The sequence below is a fragment of the Marmota marmota genome, unplaced genomic scaffold, assembly GCF_001458135.2.
Source record: "Marmota marmota marmota unplaced genomic scaffold, marMar, whole genome shotgun sequence".
Classification (NCBI taxonomy): Eukaryota; Metazoa; Chordata; class Mammalia; order Rodentia; family Sciuridae; genus Marmota; species Marmota marmota.
Genome location: NW_025999990.1, coordinates 30,555,160 through 30,568,744, shown reverse-complemented (window position 1 = coordinate 30,568,744; position 13,585 = coordinate 30,555,160). Strand labels below are relative to the sequence as shown.

General features: G+C 39.4%; 1 protein-coding gene across 1 annotated transcript; it reads left to right on the top strand.

Annotated features, from left to right (window-relative positions):
- Positions 1-4,471: 4,471 nt before the first annotated feature.
- On the top strand, positions 4,472-12,080 carry Znf397 (zinc finger protein 397). Its single transcript, XM_015482441.2, has 4 exons — positions 4,472-4,604; positions 6,283-6,777; positions 6,976-7,117; positions 8,681-12,080. The coding sequence occupies exons 2-4, from the start codon at positions 6,364-6,366 to the stop codon at positions 9,727-9,729; spliced, it is 1,605 nt and encodes a 534-aa protein (XP_015337927.2). The 5' UTR covers positions 4,472-4,604; positions 6,283-6,363; the 3' UTR covers positions 9,730-12,080.
- The last annotated feature ends 1,505 nt before the right edge of the window (positions 12,081-13,585 follow it).

The window sequence follows — 13,585 nt, the reverse complement described above, 5'->3', positions numbered from 1 at the left end:
TATATATAATTTATTTGAGGCAAAATAAAATATTTTATTTATATATATTTATTTTTAAAATAAAATATGTATATTTTATTTTGAGACATTCACAATAAGTTGCTGGGGCTAGTTTTGAACTTGTGATCCTCTTGCCTTAGTCTCCTGAGTCATTGGGATTATAGGTATGTGCCACCACACCTAGCAAGAGATGATCTTTGAGGGCACTGATGTAATTGAGAACACAGAAAGTTAAGCCACATAAGTGGAAAATTGTTGGCTAAGACTCCACATGGTATTCAGTTGCTATCCCCAAACAGAATATTAGCTCTAAATCTCCAGTCTAGATCTCTTGCAAATAAGTAATTGATTTATGTTTTAACTACATATACCATATTATAAGGAATGATTAGAATCTGAAATTTTTCCTAGTGTCTCATTTATTACCTAAAGAGAATCAGATTATCTCTCTTTGTTTTTGAGAGAGAGAGAGAATTTTTAGTATTTATTTTTTAGTTTTCGGCGGACACAACATCTTTGTTTTTGTATGTGGTGCTGAGGATCAAAGCCAGGCTGCATGCATGCCAGGCGAGCGCTCTATTGCTTGAGCCACATCCCCAGCCCCAGATTATATCTTAAATAGATACTACCATTGCTTGCTCAACATTCATTGATTTATCCCCTTTTCTACTATTGGGGCAAGCCCCAAATGGCTATTGTTAGGCTCCCTCACTGAATCTTCCAGTGCACTGTTATGTTTTATGTTATGTTTTTAGTATGCCAAGGCGATGAATCAGCTAAGTTATGGTTAATGTGTAGTCAAGGTCAGAAAAATTCTGATTCAGTATACCTGTACTCGAGGTCATAAACATTTGCTTGTGAGCATGTGTGCACTGATCTAACCAATTGGCGATGTTACTTCTTTGTTTGAACTGTATTGCAATAATGGGGCTAAATGGAACTGACTGGGGCAAAATGGAACTGGCTGGGGGCTAAAGCTGAAGTTGAAGGAGACTGGAGGCTATTACCATCTCTGACTAAAGCATGTCTAATATCCTAACTGCGTCTTATATCTCTCCCACCTGCTGGGATTATGAATCTATTTCCTGGGTCTAAGCCCTGGCATGACATCTATATTTTAATCATAATAAAATTTCACATACCCTCCCCAAAAGTCTGTGCCCTTAAGGAGTGGCTGAACTTGCTCCTTAGTTCTGCGATGTGATCTTAATTGGTCTAAGCCCATTATGGAGGCCTTACCCACCTTACCTAGGCCTAGGCAATTTAGCTAATGAAATATATGAGAGGAAAATCTGTTGTGGAAATATGGTTTCCTTAGTCTTAAAAGGGAGCAGAAGAAAAAGATGACCCTTTTTCTGCCTCAGCATCTTTAATCAGGAACTGAGAGAGCTACTTTAGTACCATAAAGGACACAAGACACACTTAAACCAATACACTTAAAGATGGCAGAACAGGGTTGGGGATAGAACTCAGTTGGTAGAGTGTTTTCCTTTCCTTGCATGCACAAGGCCCTGGGTTCTAGTGCCCAGCACTACACACACACACACACACACACACACACACACACACAGGGCAGAACAAAAAGAAGGAACCTGGATCCTTGATATATTGTCAAGACACTGAATTAACCAACCCTAGGAATGGCCTTGCCTCCACTACATATACTTATGTAGAATTTTTTTAAAAGGTTAAACAATACAGATATTTAGTAGAGTTTCCATTATTTCAGCTGAAAGCATTTTAACTGATAAAACGCTCAATAATTTCATTCCTCAAGAGTAGCTTCTCAATATAATAAGGTATGGTACATTGGATGCTAAAATAAGTGCCACTATTTCTTCTTAAACTCAAGCTAACTGCTCCTCCCATTGAATGATGGACACTATTTCCTCTTTCCATGAATCTAGTCCTATCAAGACAATACAGTGGTGGATTATAATTTGAGTTCCAGATCTAGTCTTTGAAACAAGTAGGATCTTCCCTTCCTCCTTGACTCTCTAGGAGGCCAGCTTAGGCTAAGAAATCTTAGCTAAACTCCTGAATAATGTATGACAGACTAGATACCTGTAGAGAAGCGCTGGGGAGAAGAATCAAGTAGCTCTAGCGAAAATGCAGCAACAAGATCCCAGCAACATAAGATCCATCTTGGACCTTCCAGGCCCGTTAAGCCACCATATCTTGACACCTCATAAAGCAGAGACTAGCAATCTCTACTAAACATTGCCTGAATTCCTGGCCACACATTGTGAGCAATAAAACATCTGCTATTCATAGTCTCTAATCTTGGAGTCACATATAGATGTAGTGGCATATAGATAACTGAAACACAAACTAGCAGTATTTTCTTGCTTTTTAAAATAGCTGTTGTTCAAATGTCAAATGTCTTCTTTGATATAAGGAGAGCAACTAAAAACAGAGCAGGGAGGAAGAGCATGAGAAAAAGATTAACATTAAACAGGGATGAGAGGTGGGAGGGAAAGGGAGAGAGAAGGGAAATTGCATGGAAATGGAAGGTGACCCTCATTGTTATACAAAATTACATATAAGAGGATATGAGGGGAAAGGGAAAAAAAATCAAGGGAGAGAAATGAATTACAGTAGATGGGGTAGAGAGAGAAGATGGGAGGGGAGGGGAGGGGGGATAGTAGAGGATAGGAAAGATAGCAGAATACAACAGTCACTAGTATGGCAATATGTAAAAATGTGGATGTGTAACGGATGTGATTCTGCAATCTGTATACGGGGTAAAACTGGGAGTTCATAACCCACTTGAATCAAATGTATGAAATATGATATGTCAAGAGCTTTGTAATGTTTTGAACAACCAATAAAAAAAATAAAATAAAATAAAATAGCTGTTGTTGATACCGCCAGTTACTGGTGACAAGTTCTGCTTCCTCAAATGTTGAAGTTTGAACATTAGAAGAGAATGCCGAGACAAGCAATGTAAAATATAAAGTAGGGTTTATTTAAAAAGGGGTAACACAGACTTTTCCCCTCAAATGAGAGGGAAGAGGGCCATAGCTGTATCCTGGTATCCTAAGAAGCGAGGTTTTGAGCCCTTTTTATATGTCCTAGGCTTCCTTTGTTCTCCTGCCCTCTTCCCCTTATCTGTCTCCTGCCTGAGAATGTGACTAGGCTTGGGAATGCTCTGTGGGTTGGCCAAAATGTGGGAATCAGGTGGGCTTAAGGGGGAAGGGCAGGATGGAGCTGCCAAGGACACATTAATTATAGCTTCCTACAGGGAGGCACAATTCCTGGGACCTCCAACCCTACCAACAGGTTGGAGCAGAAGAAAGGGCTTCGATGAAATTAACATTTCAATCCATCAGGGGACAGTCTCCAGCTTGCCAGACTCAATCAAAATTGACCTCCTGGATCCGACCTGACTCCATTTACCTATGTATACTGACTGCCTGTCTAATTCTGGCTTCAATTTCACAGTGATTGAGATTATTTATTAACTTAGCGCTGAATGCTAAAGAACGTTTGTTTCCAAATAGCTTTGGTTTAAGTGTGTTAGATCACAAAGAAAACTTAATTTTCTATGTATATATCACATTATTATTCTCCTTTTAACTAGCATTTACAAATAATTACAAATAAGTAAAAAAAATTAACCAATGAAGTAATAGTCTCAAAAACAATAACACCTTAATTTCAAAAACAGGGAAAGTCATTTCTCTGAACCATAAACATGAGAAGGAAATTTGGGGAGGGGGGTGTTGGGGTGCACTGGGGATTGAACCCAGGAGCGCTTAACCACTGAACTATATCCTCAGCTCTTTCTATTTTTTGAGACAGGGTCTCTCTAAGTTGCTTAGGGCCTCACTAAATTGCTGAGGCTGCTTTGCCCTTCCCATGTTGCTGCCTCAACCTCTCGAATCTCTGGGATTACAGGTGTGCACTACCCCACACGGTGAGAAGGACTAACCTCAAGCTCACAAAGTGAAGACATGAGGCATCATTTTTTACCTACAAATTGCCTATTTTCTTTTTAATAGCAAGATTAATGCCAGCTTTAAAAAAGGGAGGGAAAGCCCGCACTAGAGACGGTAGCCTGGGACCTGAGTCTTTAAATTTTGGGGACTTGAGTGTAGCCCACAGAGCTGTTGCAAGGCTGGTATGGCACGCTTAAAGATCAATATAAGTGATTGTTACTTTTTGTTCTGCTCATTCATCCATCCGTTTACTTTTGTCAGAGATCATGGAAAAGAAGTGGAAAATCAGTCTTTTCTACAGGAAAATCTGCATACTTTGCTAGAAAATTTGGAGTGAGACGAATCGGAAATGACGTCACACCCACTACGATCGGGGAGCGGGAAGACGGGGTTCAAGCAAGCAAAAGCGGCCTCAGACAAGGAGGCCACCTACGGTCCGCTCAACCTCGTTGGCATCTCTGGTTCTGCCAGCCCAGCGAATCCTGAGCAAAGGCGGTGGGAAGAACAGAACCCGCGGCTCTGATTGGCTACCCTAGAGAAAGGGGCGGGGCGGACGGAAGCTCCCGAGGGCGAGCGAGCGGAAGGCCGAGATGCAGCTTTCCGGTCTTTGTGGCTCGCCGCTCTGGGTCGAAGCTTGTGCCCTGGCGGCTCCTGGGCTTCGCGGTGAGGGACACGGGCCCCAAGGCGGAGGGAGGGTAGGGCTGGCGCCCTATTTGGGTGCCGGGGCAAGATGGAGGCGTTCCGCTCTTCGGCTTGCCCACCCCCGGGTCAGGGCAAAGACTCCGAGAGTCCTGGGGAGGCAGCAGAGGCCAGCACTCAAGCTCCTGCCTGCCAGCGGAAAGCACAGTTGTGCCTCCACCTCCGTGACTTCGCAAATGCTGTGGTTTAACAAGGGATATAAAGAATAGGAGGGCTGAGTGCAGCCAGGCTAGTTGGTAAACCAGAGATTCGTAGTCTGCATATTCTAATTAGTTTCTAAAGTTACCGTAATATTAATAATTTTTACTGTATCCTTCTGAATGAACATAAAATAAAAAGCATACGCTTCTGTGGCTATCCTTCCCATCCGGAAATCAGATCGTGTTTGGTCTATATCTCAAAACTTGGTATATAATTGTTACTACGTTTCGTTTATTTTTAAATTTTTGCTCCCAGAATAGCCTTAAGCTTTTTGACAGCTGAGCCTGATCTTTTTTGCATCTTTTGTGTCTATATCTGTCATGTTTTTGAACTCATGATAAGCATTTTACAGTTCTATCTTTGTTGATTCCTCAATAGATTCATGAACTAAAACCTTTTTAACCTAGTGCCACCTCAGGACAGAGCCTGTAATAAGTGCTTCAGTGTTTGGTAAAGAAATTAAGTGAATAAATGTGATCAAATGTAAATATCCTGTAATATTTTTTTAAATATTTATTTAGTTGTAAATGAACACACAGTATCTTTACTTATTTTTATGTGGTGCTGAGGATTGAACCCAGTGCCTCACACATTCGAGGTAAGCACTTAACCACTGAGCTACAGCCTCAGCCCCCTGTAATATTTTTATTTAAGTCAACTCATGTTTAATTTGAATTTTTTGAAAATGTGCTATTACTACCTTAAATGAAAATCAGCATTACCTGCTATAGATAGAAGCTAGCTAAAAATAAAAAGTCAGCATCACCAGCTGAGGTTGTGGCTCCCTGGTGGAGTGCTCACCTAGTGCCTATGAGACACTGGGTTCAATCCTCAGAACCACATATAAATAAATAGAATAAGGGTATTATGTTCATCTACAAATAAAATTTTTTAATTAAATTCTACCTAGATGTTATTACCCTTGGAAGTCAGTCTGAGGTCTATATTTTATTTTTAAAAGTAAGTAAGTTTTATATACATGTTAAATCAAATTTCCCTCCTTTGTGTAATCATGATTGAGAGGGAATTGAAAAGGAAGTATTTATCTCACTGTGTGAGTCATGTTAATGTTTCATTCTTTTGCTTCTAAAAATTTTAACAGTATGGGCTGGAGTTGTGGTTTAGTAATAGACTGCTGACCTACACATGCGGGGTGCTGGGTTCAATCCTCAGCACCACATAAAAATAAAATAAAGGTATTGCATCCAACTACAACTAAAACAAAATTAAAAAAAAAATTTAACAGTAGTAGAAATTCTAGAGAGTAGGAGACACTGAGATGTAATGATTTTTTAATGATTTTTAATTGATCATTCTATTGTTGCTTATTAGACTCAAACCTGTTCCCTTTAAATGTTCTTTGAGTTATTGATCTATATTATTACAACTTCCTGAGACTTTTTTCCCTACCATAAGTTAACTGTGATTTTATATCCTTTAGGAAAGAAGAGATTACCCCCAAAATCTCTCACACACAGAACCTGGTTGTACTGAGGTTCTTGCTAAGCTGTTTCATTCCAGAATGGCTGTGGATTCCAGAGCAATTTCAACTCAGATACCTCAGGATCATCAGGAACAAGAATTAATACTAGTGAAAATAGAAGATAGCTTTTCTTGGGGTCAGAAATTTAAACAGAATGGGAGTATCCAATCCTGCCAAGAATTGTTTCGACAACAGTTCAGAAAGTTTTGTTACCATGAGACACCTGGGCCCCGGGAAGCTCTGGGCCGACTCCAGGAGCTTTGCTATCAGTGGCTAATGCCAGAATTGCACACAAAGGAGCAGATCTTAGAACTTCTGGTGCTGGAGCAGTTTCTGAGCATCCTACCTGAGGAGCTGCAAATCTGGGTTCAGCAACATAGTCCAAGAAATGGGGAGGAAGCTGTGACCCTGTTGGAAGATTTGGAAAGAGAATTTGATGATCCAGTGCAGCAGGTGGGAACAGACAGAAGTCATGTGCTGTGGGAAATGGAATTTACAGCCTGGAGCATGTAGTATCATAACAATAGGATAAAAAGTTACATATCTCTTGAACCATAACCCTGAAGTATATCAGAGCTATGCCTCTACTCTCCCAAGGTCTGTTTTCCTAGAGATTTTGCCACAAAGCTAACCATATTTTACTAATTTCAGGTCCCAGCTAATCCACAGGGACCAACAGTGCCATGGAAGGATTTGACATGTCTAGCAGCATCCCAAGAGTCAACAAACATTCAACTCCAACCTTTAAAGTCACAACTGAAATCTTGGAAACCCTGCCTTTCCCCTAAACGTGGTGAGGAATAGGAACTTGTCTGGGAACTCATCAAACTTCCAACACATGAGCATCACTGCTGTTATTCTAAACCAGTGGTGCTCACTTTAGGAGCTTTGTATTCAGTAATGCACATGAATTTCAGTCAGCCCTCCTTGTGTCCATTTCCTTATCATTCATTCATTCATTCAAACTTTATAGAGTGCTAATACATGTCTAGTACTATAGTAGGTACTGAGTCTTACTTTCAAGGAGCTTTCAGGTCTAGGTGGGTGGTGGATGAACAAAAAGACATTTCTAGTATAGTAAGTTATGGACTAAAAGTAGGCACTGGGTACTATGGGAGCACCAAAAAAAAATGGCACCTAAACTTAAAGGTTCAAGGAACACTTCCTGGAGAAAATCATCTAAGCTAAGATTTGAACTATGTGTAGAAGAAAGCCAGGCAAATAGGCAGAAGGATAAGTGTCCCAAGCAAAGGCCTCAGTCTTGGAGGTGAAAGAACAGAACTCATCCTAGAAAGAGTAGAATTCAGTTTGACTTGCGAAGAGAATTAACAAGGGAGGAGGGTTGAGAAAAAATAGAGAAGAAAATGGGATTCACATATACAATTTCTTAAATAGAGGGGTATAGTTGAAAGGTGTTGGAGGAAGGAGAGCCATGGTTGAATTTGTAATGTAGAATTTAGCTTTAGGGTAGAGAATGGATTTGAGGGAAGCAAGACTAGAGGCCTGTTAGAGTCTTATAATCCAAGTGGCTAAAGTAAATAAATCATCATGTGTTATGGTGAGGCATAGGGAAGACCAAAGCTGAAAACTGTTCTTCAACATTAAAATTGCATTGCAGTTTCTGGTCACTGTTAAAAGCAGAGTATGAGAGAGGAGTTGAAGGTGTTTCAGTCTTGAATACCTGGGTAATAGTGGTGTTGTGTTTTAACTGGGAAAACAAGCAAATATATCTGATGATATACTTGGTTTGGAGCATTTGAATACTTAGGAAATAAGCACAAAATGGATTGGGATATGGGGAAGCATTAACTTACAATATAAGTAGCAAATGGAGCCTAGGGGATAGAGAGCTTGTGGAGTAAGGATACATTAGAATCCAGGAAACAGAAAAAAAGAACTGAAGGAAGGAACACCGGTGTTTGAGTTATTAGCCTAGAATCTGAAAAGGAATAGTCCGAGAACTCAGTCAAATATGACTGGAAGGAAATGTCTCTAAAAGGCAGATGTGGTCCTTAGTATCAATGCTACAGAGATGCTGACTAAATAAGACCCTAAAATTACCTACTGATTTATGTAGGTATCAAGTTTGTGACCTTGATGAGAGTAGTGTCAGTGGAAGTGGTGGGTATGAGCAGTTAGGTAAGGCAGAAACTAGATTGCAAAATGGAGATGAGAACATGTCAAGAAATATACTGTGAGTTAGAATGAGGTTGCTTGACAATGTAAGCAAGGAAGAGACATGGACAGTGACATCTTTGTAGGCAGACCCTTCAATTTTCTCTCATAGAAAATGAATATAGAGAGTGAATGGAAAACTTTAATGTGTTTTTTGTTTGTTTGCTGTTTATCATTTCAGATTGTGAAAACAATGAAACAACAACACAGGACATTTCAGGAGAAAATTCACAGGGATTCTCTCGGGAACCTTCATTTGGAGTGGTTAGTGAGCGTGAAAGCAATTTAGACTGGCAACAAGGAAGTGCTATGGGGCAGAAATTAAGAAGATCCTCTCCACACGGGAGTAGTTGTAGGCAGGTGATTTTCACACACAAATCTTTAGGAAAGAGAGACCATCATGATGAGCCTCAAAGATGCTTGATTCTAAGTACAAACCCTATAACAAGTCAGAAAGTTCCTTCAGAAGAGAGACCTTATAGATGTGATGTGTGTGGGCACAGTTTCAAGCAGCATTCATCTCTAACACAACATCAGAGAATCCATACTGGAGAAAAGCCCTATAAATGTAACCAGTGTGGGAAGGCCTTTAGTTTAAGGTCATATCTGATTATTCATCAAAGAATTCATAGTGGTGAGAAAGCATATGAATGTAGTGAATGTGGAAAAGCCTTCAATCAAAGCTCAGCCCTCATTAGACACCGGAAAATTCACACTGGTGAGAAAGCTTGTAAATGTAATGAGTGTGGTAAAGCCTTCAGTCAAAGTTCATATCTTATTATACATCAAAGAATTCACACTGGTGAGAAGCCGTATGAGTGTAATGAGTGTGGGAAAACCTTTAGCCAGAGCTCCAAGCTTATTAGACATCAGCGAATTCATACAGGAGAGAGACCGTATGAGTGTAATGAATGTGGGAAAGCTTTCAGGCAGAGCTCAGAACTGATTACCCACCAGAGAATACATAGTGGGGAGAAACCCTATGAATGTAATGAATGTGGAAAAGCCTTCAGTCTGAGCTCAAACCTCATCAGACATCAGCGAATTCACAGTGGAGAGGAACCTTATCAGTGTAATGAATGTGGCAAAACCTTCAAAAGGAGCTCAGCCCTTGTTCAGCATCAGAAAATCCATTCTGGGGATGAAGCTTATATATGTAATGAGTGTGGGAAGGCTTTCAGGCACAGATCAGTCCTTATTCGCCATCAGAGAGTCCACACTGTAAAGTAACTTGTGAATACAACGAATATTATAAATGCTTCAGTAAGATTTTTTTATCTTTGTTAGAAATGTTTTTCTTGGAGCAAAACTCCATAAAGGTTAACTACTAGGTCTTGAGTCATTCTAAGGCTTTATGCAACACTACACAGAGCTAGTGCAAATTGTTCCTTAAAAGCTTTTTCCTGTGACTAATGAAAGCAGAGGATGGAAGAATTATTACTTCCAGCTTTTCGCTTACTGTTAAAAATACTCAGGAAATATGAAAAGCAGGAATGTGACATTGAAACCTCATTTTCTATGAGAATGTCTTGAAAGGGGTTAGGGACTCAGGCTCAGTCACTGCATCTGATTGTCAATGTGCCCCCACTTTGGGAGAGAGTGGACAGCATAAGGGACTGTTTGTCTCAGGAAATCAAAATTTTTTATTAAATCAGAACTGACAGCAGAAAAAAAAAAGTGGGGAAAGTTTTATCAGTGTTGAGTCCAGGGCAGGTCAGAAATTAGATATGCATGAGAAGAAATAATACAAATTAATGTATCCAACAATTTATTTTGTTTTTGAGAATTTTCTTTGTACTTGAGACTTGAGATGCAATGGAAGATCAGGCATAATCTCTGTCATGTAATGGGCAAGGCAGTCAGTCATGTAGTAGCACCATGGTGTGGTCAGTGCTATGTGACTCAAGGAGCTCTCAACTTTGGGTAAGGGAATAGGGGAAATGACATGAAAGATGAAAGGACTTAGCCAGGGGGAAGTGTTCATAGTAAAAGGAGCAACAGGTAAAGGCCAATGAAGCATTTTCTGTTGAGCTCTTTTGAAGTGGAGTCATGTGCATAAGAAGTGTGGGTAGAACCAGTCTCTGAAGCACAGTGCCTAATGCAATATATGAGCCAATCGAGAAATTTCTGTTTAAAAAGGAAAAACCTAGAATACTTGGACAACAGAGGAGTGAATAGCTTTGTCTTGGTTGATATGACCCAAGAGAAAGGGCTAATATGTGGTTTCTTTGCCCAACCTACAGGCTAGGCTAGAATTTCTATGGAGTAGGTGGAGGAAGTGGAGGTTAAGAAAGAGCCTTGGTAAATGTTAAGATTCTGACTCCCTCTCCTAGGTATGAGGACACCTTTGTTACAGTATTGGAACTGTTGTCAGGTTAATCCCCAAGTCCCTGAGTTGGAATCTGCCAAATCATTCATTTTCAAAGCTCTGTCCTTATAAGTTCTAGTATACTTCCTTGGACTTGGGTGCTCAAAAAATATGTCAGTTGCTGGGTCTGTGACTTACTCTCTAGACACCTCATGTGTGATATTTCATAGCTTTTGCAAAGGAAAATGACAACAAGTAACAACTGTGATCAGTCAAGACTTCCCCTCTTCTGAGGAACCTAGCACAAAGAAGCTGGTATTTACTATAAGGTGGAAAGTTGTACAGGTTAATCAGCAATAGACATGACCCCATTCAAAAGACCTAACAGGATAGAGGAACAACATACCAAAAACAGATGTGTGTGGAAATCCTCTAGAATCTTGTGACTAGAAAAAGAATTCTAATGAGAAGCAAAGAGAATTAATGCTCCTATTGGAATATAAGTAGGCATATGGTGACTAGTAAGAATGACAGCACACCTAACGTCCATTTTTAAAGAGAATATGAGAAAATGGAAGAATAATATGAGTTGGAAATATGGTAAAATGTAACAATACATGGTGAGAGCTGCTCAATTCATTTTCCTCTTTTTCCACAAAGATAGCAGAAGGAAAAAATACTCCAGAGAGCTCTCACATGTAAGAAATGTAATAGGTATTTGCTAAGGGCTCTGTATGTATACATTATTTATTTCTCATTATAGCCCATGTTCTAGGCAGATGAAGTGAAGGCTAAAGGTCATGTCTAGAAGGTAGAACTCATAACCCTATGTAAAATCACTGTGCTATCTTCCCATGAAAAACTTCTAGTTGAAAAACTAGCATTAAAATAGGCAAATCACAAAAGACTAAGTGCCAAGGGACAATACATGTATGTCAATCTTATAAAATGTTCATTGAAGCAATTGATATGGCACTTCCAAAATTGATAAGAGATTCAGGGAAATTGGGACTCTATGCTGGTGTCATGTGAATAGACAATATCTTAGCAATCACTACCAGAAGCCTTAAGCATTGCCTTTGGACTTTGAAATTCTATCTGAAAATAAATATACTTCAGAAACCATCATGAATGTACAAAATCTTAAAAGCTGTTAAAATTTGTTGATTAATGTTGAAATAAAGCATTCATGATAGATTGTTAAATATTATAATTGTACTGTATGACCCCATGTAAAAAATATATTTATGCATTAAAAATACTAGAAATGTGCGATCCCAGTGGTTGTCTCTGGGTTGGTGAGGTTATAGGAAATTTAATGTTTTCTTGTGATTTTATATATTCAAATTTTTCTGCACTATTTAAGGCTAGAGGACAGGATAGGAGGGTGTAGCTCAGTGGTAGAACACATACTTATTAGCATGCACAAGACACTGTTTGATCCCCAGCACCGAAAAACTGGAAAGGAAAAAAATTAGGAAAACTCAAAAAGAAGTGCAGGATATTGGGGAAATATTATGAAAAAAATACTTGCTTTCCACAGCACTGTCCTTTCCAAATCTCAAGTTTGTTAGCAAAATTAACTTATCCTTGGTTTTATCACTGATTTTTTTTTAATGGCAGACTTACCCATTTTACATTTTGTTTATATATATATATATATATTAAACAAGTCCTCTTAAAATTATAAATCCTGTACAAATAGAAGCCATTCCCTAAAGACTTACGCTTGAAAAAGGGAGTAGCCAGCCAGGCTCAGTGGTACACACCTGTAATCCCAGCAGTTTGGGAGGCTGAGACAGGAGAATTGCGAGTTCAAAGCCAGCCTCAGCAACTATGAGGCACTAAGCAACTCAGTGAGACCCTATCTACTACAAAATAGGGCTGGGGATGTGGCCTCAGTGGTCGCCGTGAGTTCAATCGTTGGTACCAAAAAATATATACATATAAAAAAGCAGTAGCCTTGTGGTCAAGACCTTTGGTTGTAGGTGTTAAAGGAGCTGAAGAAGATAATCCCACAGTTGAAGAAGCTTCAACATTTCTGTTTATTTAAAGAGGCACTGTTAATAAGCTATCAAAGGAAATTTTTTTTTTTCTTTCACTAGCCTTTTCTGGGAAAGAAAAATAATGTTCCCCCTGCTCATGGCTGTCTTGTTTCTTTTGCATTAGAAGCAGTCTGGAGGGAAAAATGTCTGCCTTAAATGAATTTTAAATGGATTAAAAACAGAAAATGTACAATTGAGGCAGAGTATGTTAATATTGGTTTCTTGCCTTCCCTTTCTCCCTCAGTTTCGTAGACTACAACTAATGGTTGTCTGGAAGGATTGGAAATTTGAACCTTGGCCATAGTCTCTCTAAGCTTCGATTTCTATTGTAGACCTGCTGAGTTAGAAGAAGGACATGATGGTTTCCCAGGTCCTTGGTCCTATCCAGCAGTTAATGTTGAGGATTCTAACCTGGTGTGTATACCACCACCACCACCACCCCCAAGAAAAGGAAGAGTCTTAATTCTAATGGATTAAGAGATGCATGTGTTTAAAGAGATTCCCTAGTAGTCTCATTCTCATGGTCCTTCCAACACCACCACCAGATGTCACCTCTTATGACTTTGCCAGTGAACTGCAATCATAGAGACCAGATAGTTTCCTGACACTTTTTGGCCCAGAATATAAAAATTGAGAATACCAATTCCATGAATTATTCCCACAACCTCTTTATCTCCTATCTTCCACTCCTGCTAGTGTTCTCCCTATTTCTGAATGAATAATTTCAAAGCAA

Excerpts from the sequence above, each read along its gene's own strand:
- Znf397 (XM_015482441.2), top strand. The coding sequence starts at position 6,364 with ATGGCTGTGGATTCCAGAGCAATTTCAACTCAGATACCTCAGGATCAT. Across the intron at positions 6,778-6,975 it reads TTGATGATCCAGTGCAGCAG|GTCCCAGCTAATCCACAGGG; the intron begins GTGGGAACAGAC and ends TACTAATTTCAG. Across the intron at positions 7,118-8,680 it reads CTGCCTTTCCCCTAAACGTG|ATTGTGAAAACAATGAAACA; the intron begins GTGAGGAATAGG and ends TTATCATTTCAG.